Source organism: Bombus flavifrons, chromosome 4 (genome assembly GCF_040668555.2).
Source record: "Bombus flavifrons isolate JBK064 chromosome 4, iyBomFlav1_principal, whole genome shotgun sequence".
Taxonomy (NCBI): Eukaryota; Metazoa; Arthropoda; class Insecta; order Hymenoptera; family Apidae; genus Bombus; species Bombus flavifrons.
Window position 1 is genome coordinate 17,244,681 of NC_138445.1, and position 19,945 is coordinate 17,264,625.

The following is a 19,945-nucleotide window of genomic DNA, read 5'->3' on the forward strand; positions in this document are numbered from 1 at the left end:
GTCTAGTCGCGTCAATGAGACAGCGTATAGGAGCGCGGAGTTGCGAAGACGCAAAAGTCACGACCCCGATTAATCAATCCGCACGAAGAAAATATACGACGTCGCGCAAACCACCGAGAAACCTCTTTCTCGCTCGCGTTGCGAAACCAAATCGCACCATATCGGTCACGAACCTATCGCTGTTCCATCCTGTTGCCTGTCTCACCTATTCCATTAATTGCTGGTAGAGTTGCTGCGTGCAATCGCAGATCGATCTCTCCGACAGTGTTTCCCTCCGTCTCGTCCTTTTGTCGTTTAGCCAGTGTCTGTGAGCGAGTATTGGCTCCTTAGACGCGTACGCGAAAAGACTACGAGAGACCACCCTTGCGTTATACATAGGCGCGTCGTAAATCTTAGCCGAGAGCCGTCGAATATTTCATCGTTCTTTCGCTGCGCGGTTCTTACAATGCTCTCAGCCAAAGAAACGAGGTTAACGTTCCCCATAGAAGTGGTAGCGAGGAAAGAGATTCCGTTGGCCGAGCGGAAGACGTTTTGTACAACGGGGGCAGAGGTTGCTCTTATCTTCTTGGCCCCATAAAAACGTTCACTGTTATCCGCAACGTAGACGAGCAAGACGGCGTACATCGATGCGGTTTACGACGAGATTTTCAGAGATTGAATAGTCTCTTTATCTCGACCTTCTTCATCCTCTGCCCGTTTCTCGCTCCCTCCTTCTCACCCTATCCTTTTCGTCCCATCTTCTCTGCTCTTATTTTCCCTCCTTTCCTTCCTTTATCCCTTTCCCATCATCCCGCCGCTTCCTCCGAGAATACACTTTACGATGCGATAAAATAACTTTGTTTCGACTCATCGATCCCTATTTACGAGTAGATATACAATAAGAGGATGATAGACGCAAGCATCGATACGGTACAGTCGCCGGGGAACAACAAGACGAACGCGTGGATATATACGAAAACTACGTTGGTTCTGCGCTCGAATTAGCTAAGGCTAGCGTAGACCTCCCTTCCGAAACCGTGGGTCGACGCGCAATAGGATAGAAGAAAGTAGAATAGCGTGGAATGGTCGCGCCTTTCAAATAGAAGAGCAACGACGGTATGTCCCGCGATAGAACAACAGCGCCATTGTACAAACACCGAACGTTCCTTTCGCGGACAGCTTTACGTTCGACGGTATACAATCGACCGGTATACGTTTTCGACATAACCTATTCGACAGCAAACCGGCTAGGTGCTTCGACTTAACCGAACAGAAAATCTTACGCTTTGAATCCCTGCCGTAACGACGCGGATATCGTTCGAAGTAAAACAGAGACTGAAATACAAAATAACACGGCACACGACCGTTACGAGCAATTGCGGCCAATTACGGCATAGGTTTTCGCGAAACGGTGATTCTTTCGATAGACACGTATCGAAGTAGGCTACAGCCCTGATCGAGATATTCTCGATCCGAAGAAGTTCACCAATCGAATCAGTGGATCGATATCGCATCGAACATGACGAGCCAAGGGGATGGAGAGAGGGTTAGAGTACACGAATATGTGTAAGTAAGTACACGCACGACAGTGGTAGAGGAACGGAGGCGGTCGGTAACCCTCGTTTATCTCAGCGGTTCTTCGTTTCTGTATCTCGACTGGTGCATCTGTATCTGTCGCTAAAAAGTAAGCTTGTAAAATCGTAGATCCGTAGTTGTAAATCCACGATAATTCGGAGTTCCGCTCGTGGGACCAGGAAGAGGGAGAATGCGACGCGCGATTAGCTTTTGCCGTGGTAAAGTTGACGAACGTGTATCCGACGCTGTACCTGGAACGGTGTAAAAAGAAGGCGCGTCCACGCACAACCTACCCGTACCGAGAAGGATCCGTACGCGATGCAAGGAAAGAAAAGAAAAAGAAGGCGAGGAAGAAAGGAAGGAAAGCAAATATTCCAGCGGACTGCTCGCCCTTCGAAAGAGGAAGGAGAGAATAAAAGAGAAACGTAGCGGTTAGGATCGTTAACGGCGTCTCCAACGAGGAAACAATGCCGACCATCTTTGCAACGAGTTCACAGAAGGGGCAACGACTATAAAACGAATACGAACTTACAAACTACGAACCTACGAACGATACGTGAAAACGAATCGACGATCGACGATCATCCAAGTATTGGTTACTATATAGGCAAGAACCTTCTACGTGTTTCTCGTTTCTCTGCGTCTGACGAATACGCGATCGTAAAAAGAGAACTAGCGCGCATCTATTTGGTTATATAGAGATATATGGCGTCGCGATCGTTGGGAATGGTCGAGTTGCCACCAAGTCGAATCCGTTCGAAGCTAATGCGACGCGGCTACGAGAATGCTAGGTGTCGAGTTTCTGTCGTGTTTTTTACCAAAATATGGTCGAACACGGTTCTATCGTCGGTCTCGTATTCGTTTAGCCCCATTAACTTTCCGACCAGCCTATCGGACCAACGTCCCGAAAAGGGAAAAAACGTTTATGAACCCTGAAAGCTGCCAATTACGGCCGCGTATCTATAAATTAAGAAAATAGACTTTAGCGAGACACGAGAACGCGAGCGCAGCGATCGGCGCGACTTTACTGCTACTCGTGCACGCGACCCCCACGCTCGTGCATCTTGATAAAAAATGACATATTTGTTTCGGAGAAGAGCGTGCAACTGGCAACTCTCGGTAAAGTGCACGAGTTACGATAAGAAAAGAGAAGAGAAAAGGAGAAAAGCGAGGATCGTCACATAAATTTCGCATCGATTTCAATTTTTATTTCTTAACATCCCTCGGATCTTTTACGTTCGAACGACGTAGATTCATAGCCGACGTTGCGCTTGCCTGTAACATCGTAAACAACTACACAGGCTGCCCAGAAATTTTCCACGTCCGCTTTACCATTATTCCATTATTAAATGTTCCATTGTTCCGTACGCCTCTGTACAGGATCAACTATGCCTGTAGTAGCTGTATCGGTCGTATTTGCAGTTTACTTTTACTCGAGTACTCGTCTACTTTTACTCGAGTTCTGCTCGTCTTTTAAGAAACGCATCAGGAACCGTTGCAAAAGTCGTAATTCCAATTCCAACCACCGTTCCATATGTCACTTTCTATCGATCGTTAATCATTTGTTCGTTAACGTATGTCGACTTCTCTCTGTACCAAATGCTGTTACCCGTATAACCTTTTTTTATGTCAACGATATACGTTCAAGGTACGGTTGTTTGGACCCGTTGTACCGTATCCTTAATTATGCAAATTGCTACGCTGACCGCTTCGTCTGTCTTGCTAAAAATACATCGTTTAAATGTATCTTGCGCCGACTTGTAGCGTGGAATTGTATTTCTTTAACGTATGTTTATTTGATTTCCACGCGTGCACGCGTATAATCGGGCTATATAGTCTATGTTAGTAAACAACGTGATACTGCTATAATACATTTAAATAACTAAACAATAAATTTCAACTCTGTTCTCTATTTTACGCGATATGTTCGCAGCCTCGTTCCATGAACGAAACAGAACTAAACGAGACGAAATTCGATAACGACGTAAATACAGGCATCGGGAATTCTCTTTCGGTAAAAGCTTGCCACCGATGCATCCATCGAGATTTACGCGAGTCCGTTTCTTTCGTGCGGCTCTCGTGATACATGTCAGCCGTCACGAGCCGCGAAACAACGAAACGCAGACTGCGTGGCGTAACACGAGAAGGCAACCGATCGCGCTATGGGACATGCTCCTACCTCCCCTTGCTCTTTCTTTCCTTTACCCTTGACTAAAGCACGCTCGCCCTACGATTTTTTTCCCTCTTACTTTTTCTCCTCCTTTTTCTTCAGCTCCGAACCAAGTGGCTAAGCGCCACTTTTAGCGCATCAACGTAAACGTTAACGTAAGCCGTTATCGATGCGACGGTAGAACGGACACAGTGACGGTCAACCGCACGGAGTTACGTAAGAAAAGTAGCCTTCTATAAGAACTTGTCAACGTACGCGTATTACCTTTCTTCGAATAAGGCAACACAGTCAACGAATGACTACCCGATGAAAATTATTATTATCGTTTTTATTAACGAGCTAAACCAGTAGGTTTAAGATAGGTTAAAGATTTGATGCAAATAATATGCGAGACAAAGAGACGAAAAGGAGAAAGACGTTACTCGAAGCTTTGAAATTTACGATAAATATGAAAGCTAATAGTATATTTAATCAAGTCAAGATAAACAACACTTTGAAATTGATACTCTATGAATCTCAACAAGTTGTATATTAACGACTGTTTACCACGTTGATAACATTCACCTGTTCTGTGGTAATATAATAATACTGTAGTCACAATTGTGTTGTATTTATTCTTTCGCCTTGTTAAATTGTGTAAATCGATTTTCTAAAATTACCGTGTCTTTTCGTAACTCGTATTACATAAACCTCTCTCTGTCCGCCACTAACGAACGCTTTAAGAGATCTTCTAACGATAATAAAGATTACCTAAACAGATAGAATAGCGATGCCTTCAGTTAACGAGATAGGCAATTCGATTTAGTTAAAATAGCCCTAGGTAGTAAAGCGTTACCGTGTAGAATTGAGCAATTTCTCAGCGACCGAGGAATTTTTATTTTTATTATTTAATTTGTACTTTACAATGTAAACTTTGTAAACTTGTGCAATATAACTTTACAGTGTTCACCTGGACATTCGGTAAATCAGTGATTTAGGATGTACGTCTACTAGGTTTTCTTCCGTTACTCAATGTCGGAAGATCAAAGATTACTACGTCGTAGTTATGAGAGTCGAAAAGCATAGGATGTGCACTATGTCTGGCAACGAGCATCGAACGTTGTATTAACGAGTGGATAAAGAAGCAAAAGTTTGGAAATTTCGCGACCGTTGAATTCGTTTCCGAAAGTTAGTAATCTTCGTCGACGGATGGTAAGTTAGAAGTTCGCTGGACGTTGTATCTGGATCGTAGAAATATTCGTACTGCGTATAATTTTCGCGTTGAAAACGTCGTCGCGTCTTCTTCATTCAGAAATCGATCGAAGATATCGATAAAAATGTGACGCGGCGCGATATTTTCTCGAAACATATTTGCGAATAAAGTAAAATAAGAACGAGTAATTTCCGCTTGCAAAAGCGCTTTATTTACAAAACTACGTATTTACAGGAAACATTGTGCATAATAAGCGTCGAGATCGACGCGTATCGACCCACTGATCTGCCCGGTTTAAATATAATTTCGTTGGATCGAGTTCACGGCAACGATGGGAGCGAGCATTCGAAGAGAAGATGAAACATATACATTATACGTTACATACATACACGGTCGGGGCGAGTGAGTTATGTATATAGCCGGCGAGCCACATAGCTAACGAGAGAATGGGAGTTAGCGAGGCAGAAAGAGAGAAAAGGAGGCAGAGCGAGAAGGAAACAAGTGCGTGAAGACGCAGAGGGAGCGCAACGCTAATAAATCAGTCGTCGAAAGGTCGAAGGTCGTCAGCAGTGCTCCACTATATTCACATCGAGACGGTAATGGGGTATTAAGACGGGGGATTTTCGAGTTAATTTTCTAGCGTTCGCCCGCAGCTGTGTATAAGAAACGGTTGATTAGTTTAGCCTTAGTCGTTCGAAGCAAGCGTCGCTCGCCGATTTTTCTCAATTACGTGGTCGTCTCAAAGATAAATCGTATCTCGAAATCAGGTTGGCGAATATCGAAGCGACGTCGAGGATCTTATCGCGCGGACGGCTTCCCTCGCGATCTGCGTTTCGAAGGATGGCAACGAGCCGTCAAAATAAACAAATAGTCAGGTTTCGTCGTCCTCTTACTTGAGTGAACGATGAAACTGGGTCTGTACTGGCCAGTTTAGAAAACGGTACTCGTTCCTTTGTCCTTGTACAAACGGGGCGCTTGGCGTGTTTACGGTCAAGTGAAAAAATCAGGGTTAAAGCAATGCGTTTTCTCGAATCGTCCATACGCACGTTTACGTTTTAAATTCCATGGAAAGGCGTTCTTCTCCTTTGATATTTGCCAATAGCTTTTACCTACACCAATTACGACAATTATACGAACGTAATAAGAAAGAACAACTGGGACGACTACGAAAAAATGGAAATAGAAATGCAACGATGAGAACAAGGATAAACAGAAGAGGGATGATAATAATAAAAAAAGATCGGTATATAACCGACGTCGTAGGTGAACGAATGAGAGTGTGGGGTGGGCGAAAAATTGTTTGCGTAGCAGGCAAACAGGCAGGCAGGCAAAGCACAGGCAAAGCAAGCAAGCAAAGCGGCAGGCAAGGCGACAGGCAAGCAGGCTAACAGGCAAGCAGGCAAGAGGCGGACGGGTGGGTAGGTTTACGGTATTCGCCGGTCTGCCATCGAGCAGCAGTTTTGACGTCACATCCTGCGCGCGGGCGGACATCCGGTTTCACTGCCGGACTCCTGTCCCCGAGCGATAACAAAATCTACGTTTGTCAAGGAAAGAGAAAGAAACGCGGAGAAGGAGCGAGCGGTCGTTCGATGCCCGGGACGAGACCAGGGGAGAACGAATAGTTCCCGTTACCCTTTTCAACTCGCCGAGCTTTAAATCGTTTTACCACCACCCGATATGTGCGAGTTTCTTTCCGCGAAAGGACGAAAGACAAAACGCCTCGTTTCTTGGTCGATGATGGTCGATTGTTCCCGCGCAAACAATGAATCAACGTTCCAACGATACACTTGGCGTCGCGTGACGTCGTATCGCGTCTCGTCACATCGCGTCACGCTGCGTCGTTGAATCGCGCTATTCCGACTCGGTAATTAACAAAATTAGTCCTCCAAACGTATGAGCGTGTTGTAGATACGCGCGATGAGAGAAGGAAAGCTGTTGCATTGGAGAATCGCGGATCGTCCCCGCTTGGAATCCCATAGAGATTAGCCGATGGGCAGAAAACGTGCTTTGTTTTTCCTCGACCCTTCCTCGCTTCCGTGTTCTTACTCCAGCGAGAGAGATCTGCAGACTCTCTCTCTCTCTCTCTCTCTCTCTCTCTCTCTCTCTCTCTCTCCCTCCCTCCCTCTTTCTCTCTCTCTCTCTCTCTCTCTCTCTCTCTCTCTCTCCCTCCTTCTTTCTTTCTCTCTCCGACAAAGGGTGTAACGTTTGGGTAACAAAGCCGCGCGTAAACTACGGATACGTGGTCGCGCGTACAGTTTTTCGTCCATCGAGACGACCGACCAAGCTTTTCGAAAGGACGACCGCAAATATTTGTCTCCTTATTATTTTACTGCCCTGTTCCATCGGATTACCATCGGTTTACACGTTACGATCATTCATTTCCCACGTTCCTTTCGAAGATTCGGAAGAGCAAAAGTTCCTGACACGCGTTACATCGTGCGTACTATACGTCGTGCCACGCTGTCGTTTCCGACGAACTCCTCGTAACGGAGAAAATTCTCAACGGAGAAAATTTGTTCGACGGAACGAATTTTGGTTTCACGGAAATAACCGCGATGGCTTCTCGAGAGGCGCTTTCATTACGGTTATGGAAATCTTTTCCAAAACCGTAATGATTTTTCGCTACGTTTACAGAATACCAAAGGTACGGGGAGGGAACGCAACGACGTTGCTCCATGAATCTCTGTCTCCGTGATGAAGCAAGGTTGCGCACTATCAAGGGTTTAACTAGGCAAAGGTTAAGGCAGCCTCACCAACACCGTGATTCGCCTAATCTACAGTCAATTATCTGACTTTCACTGTGTCTGGGGAAGGCTCTGCTTGGGAAAAACAGTGTGATTCGCGGAAAACGCGTGGTCATCCGGCAATCTGTTGGCGTAAGAGTGCCGATTTCGATAATTTTACCGCAGCTACGAACTAGTAGTTGAAATCGTTCGAACCGCGAGTAACAGATGGCATTAGTTCGTCGAGCACTTTGGTATCGCGACATTCGCCGCTGAAAAAGGTTCGCGAATATCCAGTTGGCGGATTTCTGATGGGCCTATTCTATCGTTCGCATTCGTACAACGCGCGATTGCCGATGTATCGTTGAGAGATACCGATCGTAGAAATCGTAGAACGAGCGAAGAATGAAGAACGGCGAAAATGTACGACAGTTCGTGGAAGAAAAAGAAAAGAGAGAAGTAAGGGGAAAGAAACTCGCTTTCAGTTGTAGGGTTGGCAAGTTTGAACGTATGAAACCGATGAACCGATCTCGCGTCTGGTACGCGTAGATAACCGGCCGTATAACTCGATGGGGGCGTTTTCGGGGCGGTGTTCGCGTTCCTAAGGGACTCGCGGCTCGGTGCACGTTTTCCCCGCGGGAAAACCAGAGACGACAACATACCGAACCCGTTCTCCGCTCGTTCGAAAACCATTCCTACTCGCACGGCGTTCGACTCGTCCGGCGTCCTCGCGATAACACCCGCATCCACGCACGGCACGAAACGGCAAACCTGCCAACCATACGAAACGCCACTCGCTCGTTTCATCTTTGACCCCAACTTTCTGTTTCCGTTGTTCGCTTCGTACGTGGGAAAATAACCTCTTTTTCTCTCTCATCGTCGATCGTCCCAACGTCGTTTCGACGATCGCGACGATCGCCAACGAATACGGTGATTTCGTCTCTCGATTACGAACGAACATGTTCGCCTACGCTGCGTGAGGATTGTTCAGCTGCCTCTTTCAACGTGACAATAAAAGAACCGCGTTTGCAAAGGACTCGTGTGCGAGGCACACCCCTATAAACGTGCTCGCAGGTGGCCACACCGTGTTCTCGACGGAGCAACGTGTTGTGTACGTGCCTAGACGGTTTCTCTCTTCCGCACTCTCTTACGATCCGCTAGAATTGCCCGATCGAGCAAAAACATTTCGCAGAGCTAACGAAAGTAACGAATGGCCGAACAGCTTGGCGCCAAGCGAGAGGAAGGGGGGGAGGAGGAAGAAGAAGAAGAAGAAGAAGGAGAGAAGGGAGGAACGTTAAAGGAGCAAGAGAAAGAAAAGAATGCCAACAATGTCGCGGTTTATCTGCGCGTCCTTGGCTAATCTCTGTCCATGAAAGATTACCCTATCACCGGGAATTGTGCTGTGTCTCCGACGCTCGATATACGTAAGCGTTTCTATCACCTCCATCGTCTCTATCGCCTCTATCGCCTCTATCGTTTTCATGTTCTCCCTCCTGCACTCCAAAAGTATACTCCACCCCTTATCCATAAAAGCTTTCTTCCGCCTCCCATCCTCTTTCTCAAACGTTCCACAGATCCTTCTCGGATCGCAGCCGATCGACTCGGCAAATCTGTTCGACTCGCCCGCTAGAAGACTAAAAGCCGGTACCGAATATCGATGTATCGCGATGGGCACGCGCTCGCGCTCTAGGACAGTCCGATAACGCGATCGGTGGCCGTACGACGAAATATTTCTAGATTCTCGATCGACGTTCTCTCTGTTGACGTTCGCGCTCGCGACCAATAACGTGGCTGAAACACGTGCGAACGTGTAGTTTTAGATGCGCATCGTTAAGAGAAAAGTGTGGAGACGGAGAAGGTCTAACGGAGAAGCGAAACGAAGCTCGGAAGAACGAAACGGTCATGGACGTTTAACTTGCAACGAATAGAACGTATTTCTAACGCGTGACTAGGAATTGGCGAGAATTCGAACGCAAACACGATACGTTACGCTATTCGTTTTTCGAGTCAGGCGTACGGCGTAAGTACGGCACGCGGGAAGTAGAGCCGCGGGAAAGTACGAGGAGTGGCAACCGTGGTGACGGTGACGGTGGCAATGCTGGTGGTGTGGTGTGGTGGTGGTGGTGGTGGTGGTAGTGGTAGTGGCAGCAATCGTGGTGATGACGATGACGATGGCCGTCATGGTGGCAGCGGCAGCGGAAAGTAAACGCGGACCAAGACCAACGAGGGAGGAGGAAACGAGGCTAAGCAGGACGATGCGCGTTACGTTGGGTCATGCTGCGAAGCGTTATCGCAGACCGGCGGTCGGCCGATACCTTATCTGGAGTAGTTGCACACCGACAGTGGCTCCCAACTTACTGGAATCGTGATTCCACTCATTTTTTTTTTCATTTTTACTTCTTGTCACAGAGCAAAGCGAAAAATGGTTCGCTACATCGAATTGATGCATTCGATCGAAATTATCGTCGCGACGATACGAAACGAAACTAAAGAGGGCGAGGGGCAAGCAGACCGAAGAGACAGAGCAGAGTTTGCAATTAAAAACAAGAGAAACATTCGACGTAGACAGCTAACGACGTAGACTAACGCGAAGAGGATGTTCGCAAAGCAAACGCTCTTTATCTAAATATTGATTCGCGATGATCGCGTACCGTTCAACCGCTTCAAAACCCGATCACGGATTTGGATCTGGAATAGGCAAAATTAGAGAGAGTGGGCGGACCGATACAACGATGCCAAATCTTTCTTCGTCGCAGGACAGTGTACCGCGAGATAACTCGTAGGTACGTAATAGCTAATACACATGCTGCTCGATGGAACAACCATTATTCCACCTAGCACGCAGTCGAGATAGAAGACAACGCGCGCGTCGGATATCGTGTCGCATCGAAATTAGCGGACGCGAAAGTTTATTTCGTTTTATCTTTATTTATTTGTTTGAACTGGAAGTAAAGTGTACCCTTTGGCGTAGAAAATAATAAAAGTAAGAGGAGTGTTAACGTTAACGTATGGATATACATACATAAGTTAAAGATGTAGATACAAGCATGAAATAAATTAAAAGGAACATGCTAAGGAGACTAAGGTTTGTACGAACAGACGCATCCTAGAACGAGAAGACTTGACGCGATTTAGCACGCGAAGGAAACGATTAACGTAAGCATAAGTTGCGCCATGTTGATTAACATGAAACAAATTATTGTTTCTAAGACGCCTCGAGGGAACAAAATCAGATGCTACTCCGATATCCGGAATATCTTTTGGTTTACGATCGATCGATCGATCGATCGTTATGGCCTTCCGCGTGGACGCCGATTTACCACGTTCTTTTAATTTTTTACGACGACCTCGAACAAAGAAAGACGAGCACGCTCGCTCGTTTTTCCGTCTTATCGTTAGAGGAAAAACTTTATTTCCGATTTGCAAATATATAGTATCAAAGTCTACTACGAAGAATGACGTCGTCGGCGACGGATAATAAAGTAAATAAAACGTATGTCCGTCTTTTAGCCTGCTAGCCTTCTAATGTTTCGGCCTTCGTAATCGTTGCAAGCATACGTATATACGTGCGTTAGTTTATTCTTTCGACTAATGGCAGTCCAAGTAACCTTGAACACGCTACGTATGCACGTAAAAATCAGCTCGCGAACGTAACGGTACGCTTGGTGAAAAATACGCGATGGAAAATAAACGAGCGAATCTATTTAAATTGGACTGTTCGATACCGATGGAAGCGGCGAATAGCGAATAAGCAGTAAACGTAAGTAAGTAAGTAAGTACATACACGTATACGTAGCGAGTTTAAGCGAGCAACTCGAGCAACGTAGCTCGGAATATTTCGCGATCGTTCGCGAGTTACGATTTCTAACCGAGCGAACCGTTTCGAGAAACTCGAAAACAATAGGCAACCAAACGGATCGTAAATAACACGGTATGCGGTATGCGCTAGCTATAGGATACGTGGTATGGGGTATAGGGTACGCGATGTATGGGATATGTAATCGCTACTTGGCCGACTCTTGAATGGGAGAAGAGGAAGGTTGTGTTTAACGACAACGAATCTTGATACGAGATCGATCTAATCGCGATACCAGAACGAAAACTCGCCACACCAAACCTATATGTCTATCCGTCTATCTCGTACGTCTATCGAATTCCTGACGGTCCCTGCATACAAAACTAAGCGAGATAATCGCGCCAGGTCATATCGAATGGAATAAGAAACGAATCGTAAGATTCGAAGAGACGCTCCTCCACCAAATCTTGTTATCGTTGTTCGGTTTTGCGTATTACGCAATTCGCGCCATGTTGTTGCATCGACAACTGTACCGTCTTTATGCAGCGTCCTCTCGCGTATTCGCCAAATTATAACCACCTATCGTTAAAAGCTGAGAACTAAAAACGGATACCGACGTGTCGATCGAATCAACGAAAATCCAAGGAACGAGATCCGTGCACCGAACTCGATTCTTCGATTCGTTTCAAAGGACCGCTACGCCGTTTTCGAAGGGCTACTACGAGCGATTTGATCGAACAACGGGTGGAATTAAGGCGGAGCGAGCCGAGAGAAAGGAATTCTTTTCAACCGCGTTAGCGACTAACCATTCGCAGCGTTTCATCGTAGCGGCCATTTTCGAACATCCATGATACAGCGCATCCTCCTCCTTTTTCTCCTCCTCTTTCTTCTCTCGTCGTTACCTGTTGCGTGCCGATACCGGCTAAACAGCACCGATAATCTACGAATAACGTATCGGTTATCGAGATATCGCGACAAGCGGTAGTCTCTTCTAAACTGATTCTTTCCGCGGATCGTTTATCGAGCACGAAGGGCTATTGGAATTTTTTTTTTCGAATTTATGAAAACGTCTACATACACGAGCAAACTGCACGGCAACGAATTGATTTAACGGGTAACTTTCAACGCTAGTACGCTAATATCGCGCTATTGTTGCGTACATTGACCCATGACGACGCAACACGTCCATCGTATGGTAGAAAAACTTTGATAACAGGATTGGACTTGGACCCTGTAAACTAACATTGGAACTTTGCGTTCACAGCTTTTACGCTCGAAAAATTCCATCTCTCGACGACGATCCTCGTCTTTACCAACCAATTTCAATTGCTACTGCGACTTTAATACGATGTTTGCCACGTATCTCGTATCTCGTATCTCTGAACGTCGTATCGCATCCGTCCAAGAGCCGACGTCGATTAAAAACAGAAAAAGTTTGCTGAAAAGCTCCGTTTCCATAAAAACGGAAGGAAAATAAAAAGTTTGCCGATATTCAGACCAGCTTTAAAAACATGGTCGAACGTGCAAATAATACGCGTTACGAACTTAACCGTACCTCGTTCCCTTTTTCTTCCTACTTTACTCGGGTTCGTTTCGACCTGAATGATTATACCTAAATACATTGGACAAATTTTCAAAATTCCACGAAAAAATCTTGGTAGGATTACGTCGTCTTGTTTAGGATATACGATATCGGTATATCTAATACGCGGTTCGTCGAGTGTCAATTGCCGAATTATATCGAAAATATTTCGAAATTTGTAGGCGGAAAAGAAAAGAAAAACAAGAGAATAGCACGGACGAGGAATAGTCCCGGCGTCCTGGCGTCGCGTCGCGTCGTATCGAATCTATGGCCGTTCACGAAAATCTCGTAGGCCGATTCGCAAACGCAAACGCAACGACGACAGTTATTAACGCGTACATCGCGTTATCGTCACCAGTAATAGAATTATCACTCTGATATCCAACGTATATACATCCCCCACGATCGGCCCCAGGTTTCCAGTGACTCGCGGACCACCGCGGCCCGTTGTTAACCGATTCTTTCCGACGCTCTCGAAACTCGTGCAGTCTCGCTTTGTTCTTTTCTTTTTCATTTTTTTTTTCTTTTCTTTTGTTTTCCTCTCCATTCTCGTTTTGTCACCTTCCCTCCAAAACTGTTCTCCAAACATTCCTTCATTCTATTCGATCAACGGACCGCGAATCGTTTCCAATCGCTCGCTAGACGTTAGTGTCTGCCGACCCGCTAAATCGATCAAACACGGATCGCGAAATCACCGAATCAGTACGCTCACCGTATTCGTTGATGTGTCGTCGATGTTTCGCCATTTCTTCACGAATTTCATCATCGGATTTCCTACTCTTCATCCCTCTCCCGTTTCTTGATGTCGGTACCGCGCGAAGCCAAACTCCTCCGTTAGACGAATCTTCGATCGGATCGTTCTCGAAACTTCGACAACTCTTCGAAGCTCGAATCTCGAATCGAACGTTCCTTCGCGCGTTACTTTTTTCGTGTCACACTTGTATACCCGTAATACTACAGTCGAGGTTAGAAACTCGTTGGCTATCACGATTGCTTGTACTTTCACAGAACAAGTGACATAAACGGGAATTTACAACACAGCCAACACTTGTTTAACCGCTGCAAATCCCAACGATATACAAATTATTTTATTACTCGCAGTTCCTTCAAAGGTTCCTTCAAATTTCACCGTTTGCCGATTAGGATCGTGTACGCGTTGACCACTGTTCTAAGATCGGTAGCGAGGCTGGTGTGCATTATGTACACAGAGGAGACCAGTGAGCAGAGTGGAGCTAACAAAGAGGGCACTCGACGAAAAGAACGACAGAGCGAGAAAGCGAAAGAGCGAAAGAACCGATAGAGTGAGAATGAGAGCATGCATAACGGAGTATGTATGCATGTGCATATACATGTGTGTGTATGTGTGTGTGCATATGTGTGTGTGAAAGAGAGAGAGAGAGAGAGAGAGAGAAATAGAACTCTGTGGATGGTCGAATCAAATCGGATGGAGTTAAATCGATTCAACCTAATGGTGTTCGATCCAATCGGATTGGATCGTATCAAGTTGGATCTAATCGAATCGAGTCTTGATCGACTTGAGTCGAATCGGATTGCGCGTGTCAGCCAGGCACGAACCCGAATGCGTTGCGCTTCAATTTCGAAGGAAACGAGACCACCAAGGTGAACAAATTTTCGAAAAGCTGACGGCAAATACTAAGGCTCGAAAGGACTATGTTTTGGCCTAACGTTGGCTGACCCGGGAAGTCCCGATTCCCCTGCGATCGACAACTTGTTCGCATTCTACGGTGGGGATATCGCGAATAGCACCAAGGAAAACTGCACACCATCAATTCGATCGCATCGTCGTTGATCGATTTGGATCGACGCTGTTCGTATACGCGCCTCGTGCACGTTCGCGTTCCATGACACACGTCGATCCTCGCGAAAAGCGCATGCGCCGCTTCTTTTCTTTTTCAACGTGTTTTTCTTATCAATCGTACGCGTATATACGTACATATATGCAAACGTATACCAATAAACATATATAGTCGCTGCTTCTCCTCCATTACCTCGCCCCTTCGTCAACTCCTCGTTCTCCTTATCATTATCCCTGCCGGTTTCCCTCCTACTCTTTTACCCTCTTTTTTTCCTTCCCCTTCTTCTCCTTCTCTCGATCCACGATACCTCCACCCCATCCATCTACCTTTGTGCCTTTAATTAGTTTACGCTACTGCCCTTCCAACCTCAATTATTAATCTCGTCGTGCTACAAATAATATACAGCAATCGAATTAATATTCCTCGAATGCCCTTCGACTAGTATTTCAATGAAATATTTAGACGAGTTGCACGTCTAACCAACGCTCACGAATACGTAACTTACGCGTACCGACAACGTTACTTGGAAATCTTTCCCCAGTCCATATTCCCGTTTTCCAGCCCAAATCCGGTTCAATTCGTATCCAATTTTCATTTATTACGTATATATAAAAGCAAACACTTTTCCTTCTGCAAATGCAACGTTACAATCTTGTATAGAGTCGCTCGGTTATTTCGAAGGTTCACAAAATAGTCGACGTCGTAAGTTTTTACGACGTAAAAGTTATTGAATTGAGTTTTCCCTTCGATATGAATCTTTCAAGTGACTCATGGAGCTTCTTTTTTTCTTGAACCTAAATTACGTGCTTTAAATAACCAAATTACCAATTTTAACCCTATACCAACACAAGAATAACAATACAAATAACTATGAGAACAATACAAATGACTATGTAAGTTTGCATATATATTAAATGTATATATAAATATATAGCTACTGTACATATATAGAAAAAGAATCACGACCGTTCTATAGCAGTTTCGGTGTTTATTGTTTGTGAAAATGATTCACACTGTCCCATGACCTCCTATACTCTATACATTTGTGGGTTTTACGACACTCCATTCCTTCCGTGAAATACGTATTGTTGTACAGACTGTTTCTGCGAGTGTTGATCGTACTCTATTTGCTTTGGTCGGTCACGATCCGATAACGCGTTACCGGAAGCTATGCACGTATACCGAAACTCAAGGACAATCATGTTCATTCATCCGTCTTCGGCAAGATCAATCATATGGATCAATGAGTACTAATCCAAATCATCCTCCCTATACATATAACACGCGACAACCAGAAAACATGAATTCAGATAGTGATGCACTTCTAGCGAATAATGCGCGATATTTCATATTTCATAGTTAATAAAAAAATTCGCTGAACGGAAAAATGAAAGTTACGCATGCACTTGGTTTAGTCGTGCTCTTAAACTCCATACCGCGCTATACACGGCTAAGCTCGTGTTGCCAGCCTCTCTTAACTTTTCTGCTGATCGCTTATTGTATTCGTCGAGAAACAATCAACATCTCCACGCAAGCTTAACTCCATTTATACAAACCAGTTTGCAACACGAATAAATAGGCTAAGACGATTCGCAACAGCGGAAATTCATTGTTATTCTTAAGTTTAGCCTACATTTTTTTCTTAAGCTAGTATAGTGTGCATATATCTATATATATATATGCGCGCGTATATTTATGCTATTACTCAGATAAATATAAATCTTTAGCGCAAGAAAATCTTGATCGGTTATCGCGAGAATGTACGTTTCATCGACAATTCTACGTCCTAGTCTCGATAAACGATACGTTACATGACAATTTCATTTCAAATCTTAGCTTGTTCTTAATCAATGAATCAATAATCCGCTCATAGATGTTTCTTCTTTTCTCTCTCTCTCTCTCTCTCTCTCCCTCTCCCTCCCACCCTCCCCCATTCTTCTATTTGCATTTCCCAAACTGTCGAGTAAACGAGCAAAATATTACTATTACCGTTTTACGGTTGTATTTTTTGTTCAATATGAGAACAACTCGTGTTATTAGCTTAAAATAAAGATGGGCGATTAGAGAGTCAAAGGTCAACATCGTTAAACGATATAAATGCGTGCTGCTTTATTTTTCCAAACGTATTTGCATCAGTATACGTAAGCACGGCAAAGCAAGAACAAAGTGTATCGTAACCAATTGATAATACTGCTCGGTATTTAAGTCGATATTTCTACGGAGCTCGTGTTCCACAACGATGCTTGTATACTATTTATTCTTTTGCTTTAGTTTACGTTGTACTTATACGCTCTCTACCGGTATGGATAGAATTATTGAATCAAAGAAAACTGAATAACGAGTCGATAAATTGTAATACATACACGTATATCTGAGCGTAGAATTTACTCGAGATATAAAGGTTCTTCCTCGAATAAGGGTTCTACAAATTACAATAAATAACATATTAAAAATAGTTTCTTCCTATAACGTAAAATTTATTATACTTTTATATAATTCTGTTCGATTCCAAAGAAATTTTTCGTTCAATACACCTTTTTCTACTATGAACGATTATATCTTTCTATGACCTCTGAATTAATCCTGTTGCGTACGCGTATAACAGAATACATGTGTATTTTCGAAAATAAAAAATGCTGACGGTACCGTTCACTTTATTGTACAAGCGCGTTTCTTTATATTCGGAGAACAGACATGATCGCGATGAGATCGCCACATACTTTACGTCTTTTATCGAATATCACTTATCTCGGAAAATTTACAAGCCACGACTGTCGGTCAACGAACGATTGAACACATTTGATCGATCCCGACAAATCATGTATAAAGGGAATAATGAAGACAGCATGCCTTAAAGTGAAGAAACATACACAATTAGGAAAACCTGTTGATACGGTGTTTCTTTAATAAAAAATAAACAAACAAAAACGATCTTATATAAACACGATGCCGAGCAGATGAGGTAATCAACAAATAGAAGGGAATCAGGTTGGATATTCATCAATTGTCGATATTAGTTACAAGTTTCTTTTGAGTAGAATCCTCAAAAGCTGTGGTACTCCATTGTTTTCCTTCCTGACATTTAACTAGATTATGTACGTGATTCGCACTCGTCTACGTGCTACTCTTAACCAATTATCAATCCACAACCCAGTCTAAACTGCGGCTTACTATGATTTATCATACCACTTAACGCAAATGTAAATGGTAATGGTTGTAATTTTTTCTCCAAAACAGCACCCACTGTCCAATTCGTATCTATAGTTCCTATAATATAATAAATATAATGAATATAATAAAAATACGCTTCGAAAATGAACGTACAAACAAACGAACGAAAAAAAAGAATGAAGGAACAAAATAGTATAAGAATGTAAACGAATTAACGATAGAATAAACAATCTAGAACTAGCAGCTACGTGCTCTATCATACCTCTAAATATTAAATCAGCTTTGGGTAAATCGACTTGGTAAGCAATAGCTCCGGTAGATTCTTGTATTCGACAATTAATTTCCAATTCTACACCAACTTGCAGCTGCTGACTAGCCTTTTGATGGAAACACAAATGACACCCAGATAAACCTATTGAAAAACGATTTTGTTATTAGTTATGAATTATTTCGCAATCATAGGGCAGACGACCATATTATGATTATTGGGTTCATCGGGAGTATCGCCTTTAACGCACCTAAACTACCACTAATTGTAGAGTCTCCGTTCGTATACCTTCCAGCGGCTGAGAGAACAGTGACTTGACCTCCTGGTACAGCAGGGCCTCGTTGACAAGCGAGTTCTCCACCCAACGCGACAGATGGAGTTATGCTTTGAAGATAATGCATTACGAAAACGCCTAAAAAAACAATTCGTTCCGTACCATAATCGTTTCTAAAATTTTACATAATCGATCTTTACCTCGCGCGCTTACCAGAACCAATAAGTATGTCCGGATTACCCAAAGTCAAAGAGACTGTATACGCGTCACCGCGATAATCCGTTGTCATTTGAACAGCAGTAAATTTACTTTTGTGTACTTGAGTAGCTAATTTTCCTCTTAACCTTTCGCCAAACTGATGAATAATATTAGCATTAAGATTCCCAGTTGGATCGATATCACCCAGTAACACTGGATAAGCTTCCGAAGGTACTGGTTGCTGAGTACCAACATAAGTTGCACCAAACCTGAACATATTCGACCATTAGTATCAGTTGTTGACCATCCGTTTCCAAATAGTACCCAACTTTATTCATAATTTCAACCACACCTATATCCAGATTGTGCAATAGAACTCATGCTTATCGTATGTGATATTTGGAAATGATTACTAAGACCTTTATTAAACATCAGCTTCGCACCCTCAAAGTTTGCGGGAAATACATCTACGATTAAATTAATATTTTAAGACATGTATATACAATTGTTTTCGTAACAATAATGTTAAAATAAGACTAAGAATAATAAAAAAGAAGAATAATCAAAAGAAAAAAGATTAATACATCGATTACGTGAAAATGGATCGAATAGATACATGGATATCTTACCTTTACATTTCTTATGAAGATCCTCGATTGTACCAGGATTTTTCAAACCATCGGAAAATTTGTTAGACGACTGCAGTGACTCGGAAGAATCTGGTTTTTCTAAATTTGGTAGTAAACCTGAGGTTGGAGGTGGCGGCGAAGGCGGAGGAGGTACAGAGGCTGCTAGTACGTTTCCCATTTTTCTCGATTTTATGCCTAAGAATTTTAATAATTTTGCTTTTTTCTCTGTACAATACTCTAATGTTTCATTCGGTATCAATTCTTACGCAAAAACGTTAAATATTTACTATATATACACAAAAATCGTTAATGAAAAATCTGCCGATTAAAGGAAACAGCGTGCTTCTACCTAAGCCGCCATTTGTAAAAGACAGCTACTACCGCTCAGAGCATGGAAATTCTCTTTTCCTCGAAATATCCCTATTAAAGCATGATATATATTATAAGTAAATACTCATCAGGCAACCGGATAACTTTCAAATGGAAGTACGCGTCACGCGTACTATTTCCTTATTCTGATTGGTTATACGTTGCAATTATCGATATATATATTTATTTCTTCTCCAATCTA

General features: G+C 43.5%; 2 protein-coding genes across 3 annotated transcripts in view; both read right to left on the reverse strand.

The window, feature by feature from the left end:
- Positions 1-14,394, reverse strand: part of LOC138179246 (box A-binding factor) — a 31,381-nt gene extending 16,987 nt beyond the window's left edge. The window contains exon 1 of one of the 2 annotated variants that reach the window (XM_069111850.1): positions 13,730-14,394. In XM_069111850.1, the coding sequence (XP_068967951.1) occupies positions 13,730-13,802 (73 nt within the window). In that variant the 5' untranslated portion in view covers positions 13,803-14,394. Of the gene's footprint in view, positions 1-205; positions 320-13,729 lie in introns of those variants that run through there. The other variant, XM_069111852.1, reaches the window with a different exon arrangement.
- Positions 14,395-17,708: 3,314 nt separating this feature from the next.
- Positions 17,709-19,759, reverse strand: LOC138179256 (mitochondrial import receptor subunit TOM40 homolog 1). Its single transcript, XM_069111871.1, has 6 exons — positions 19,375-19,759; positions 19,098-19,212; positions 18,761-19,014; positions 18,524-18,685; positions 18,268-18,417; positions 17,709-18,101 (listed from the first exon to the last, which is right to left on the reverse strand). The coding sequence occupies exons 1-6, from the start codon at positions 19,550-19,552 to the stop codon at positions 17,962-17,964; spliced, it is 999 nt and encodes a 332-aa protein (XP_068967972.1). The 5' UTR covers positions 19,553-19,759; the 3' UTR covers positions 17,709-17,961.
- Between the last annotated feature and the right edge of the window lie 186 nt (positions 19,760-19,945).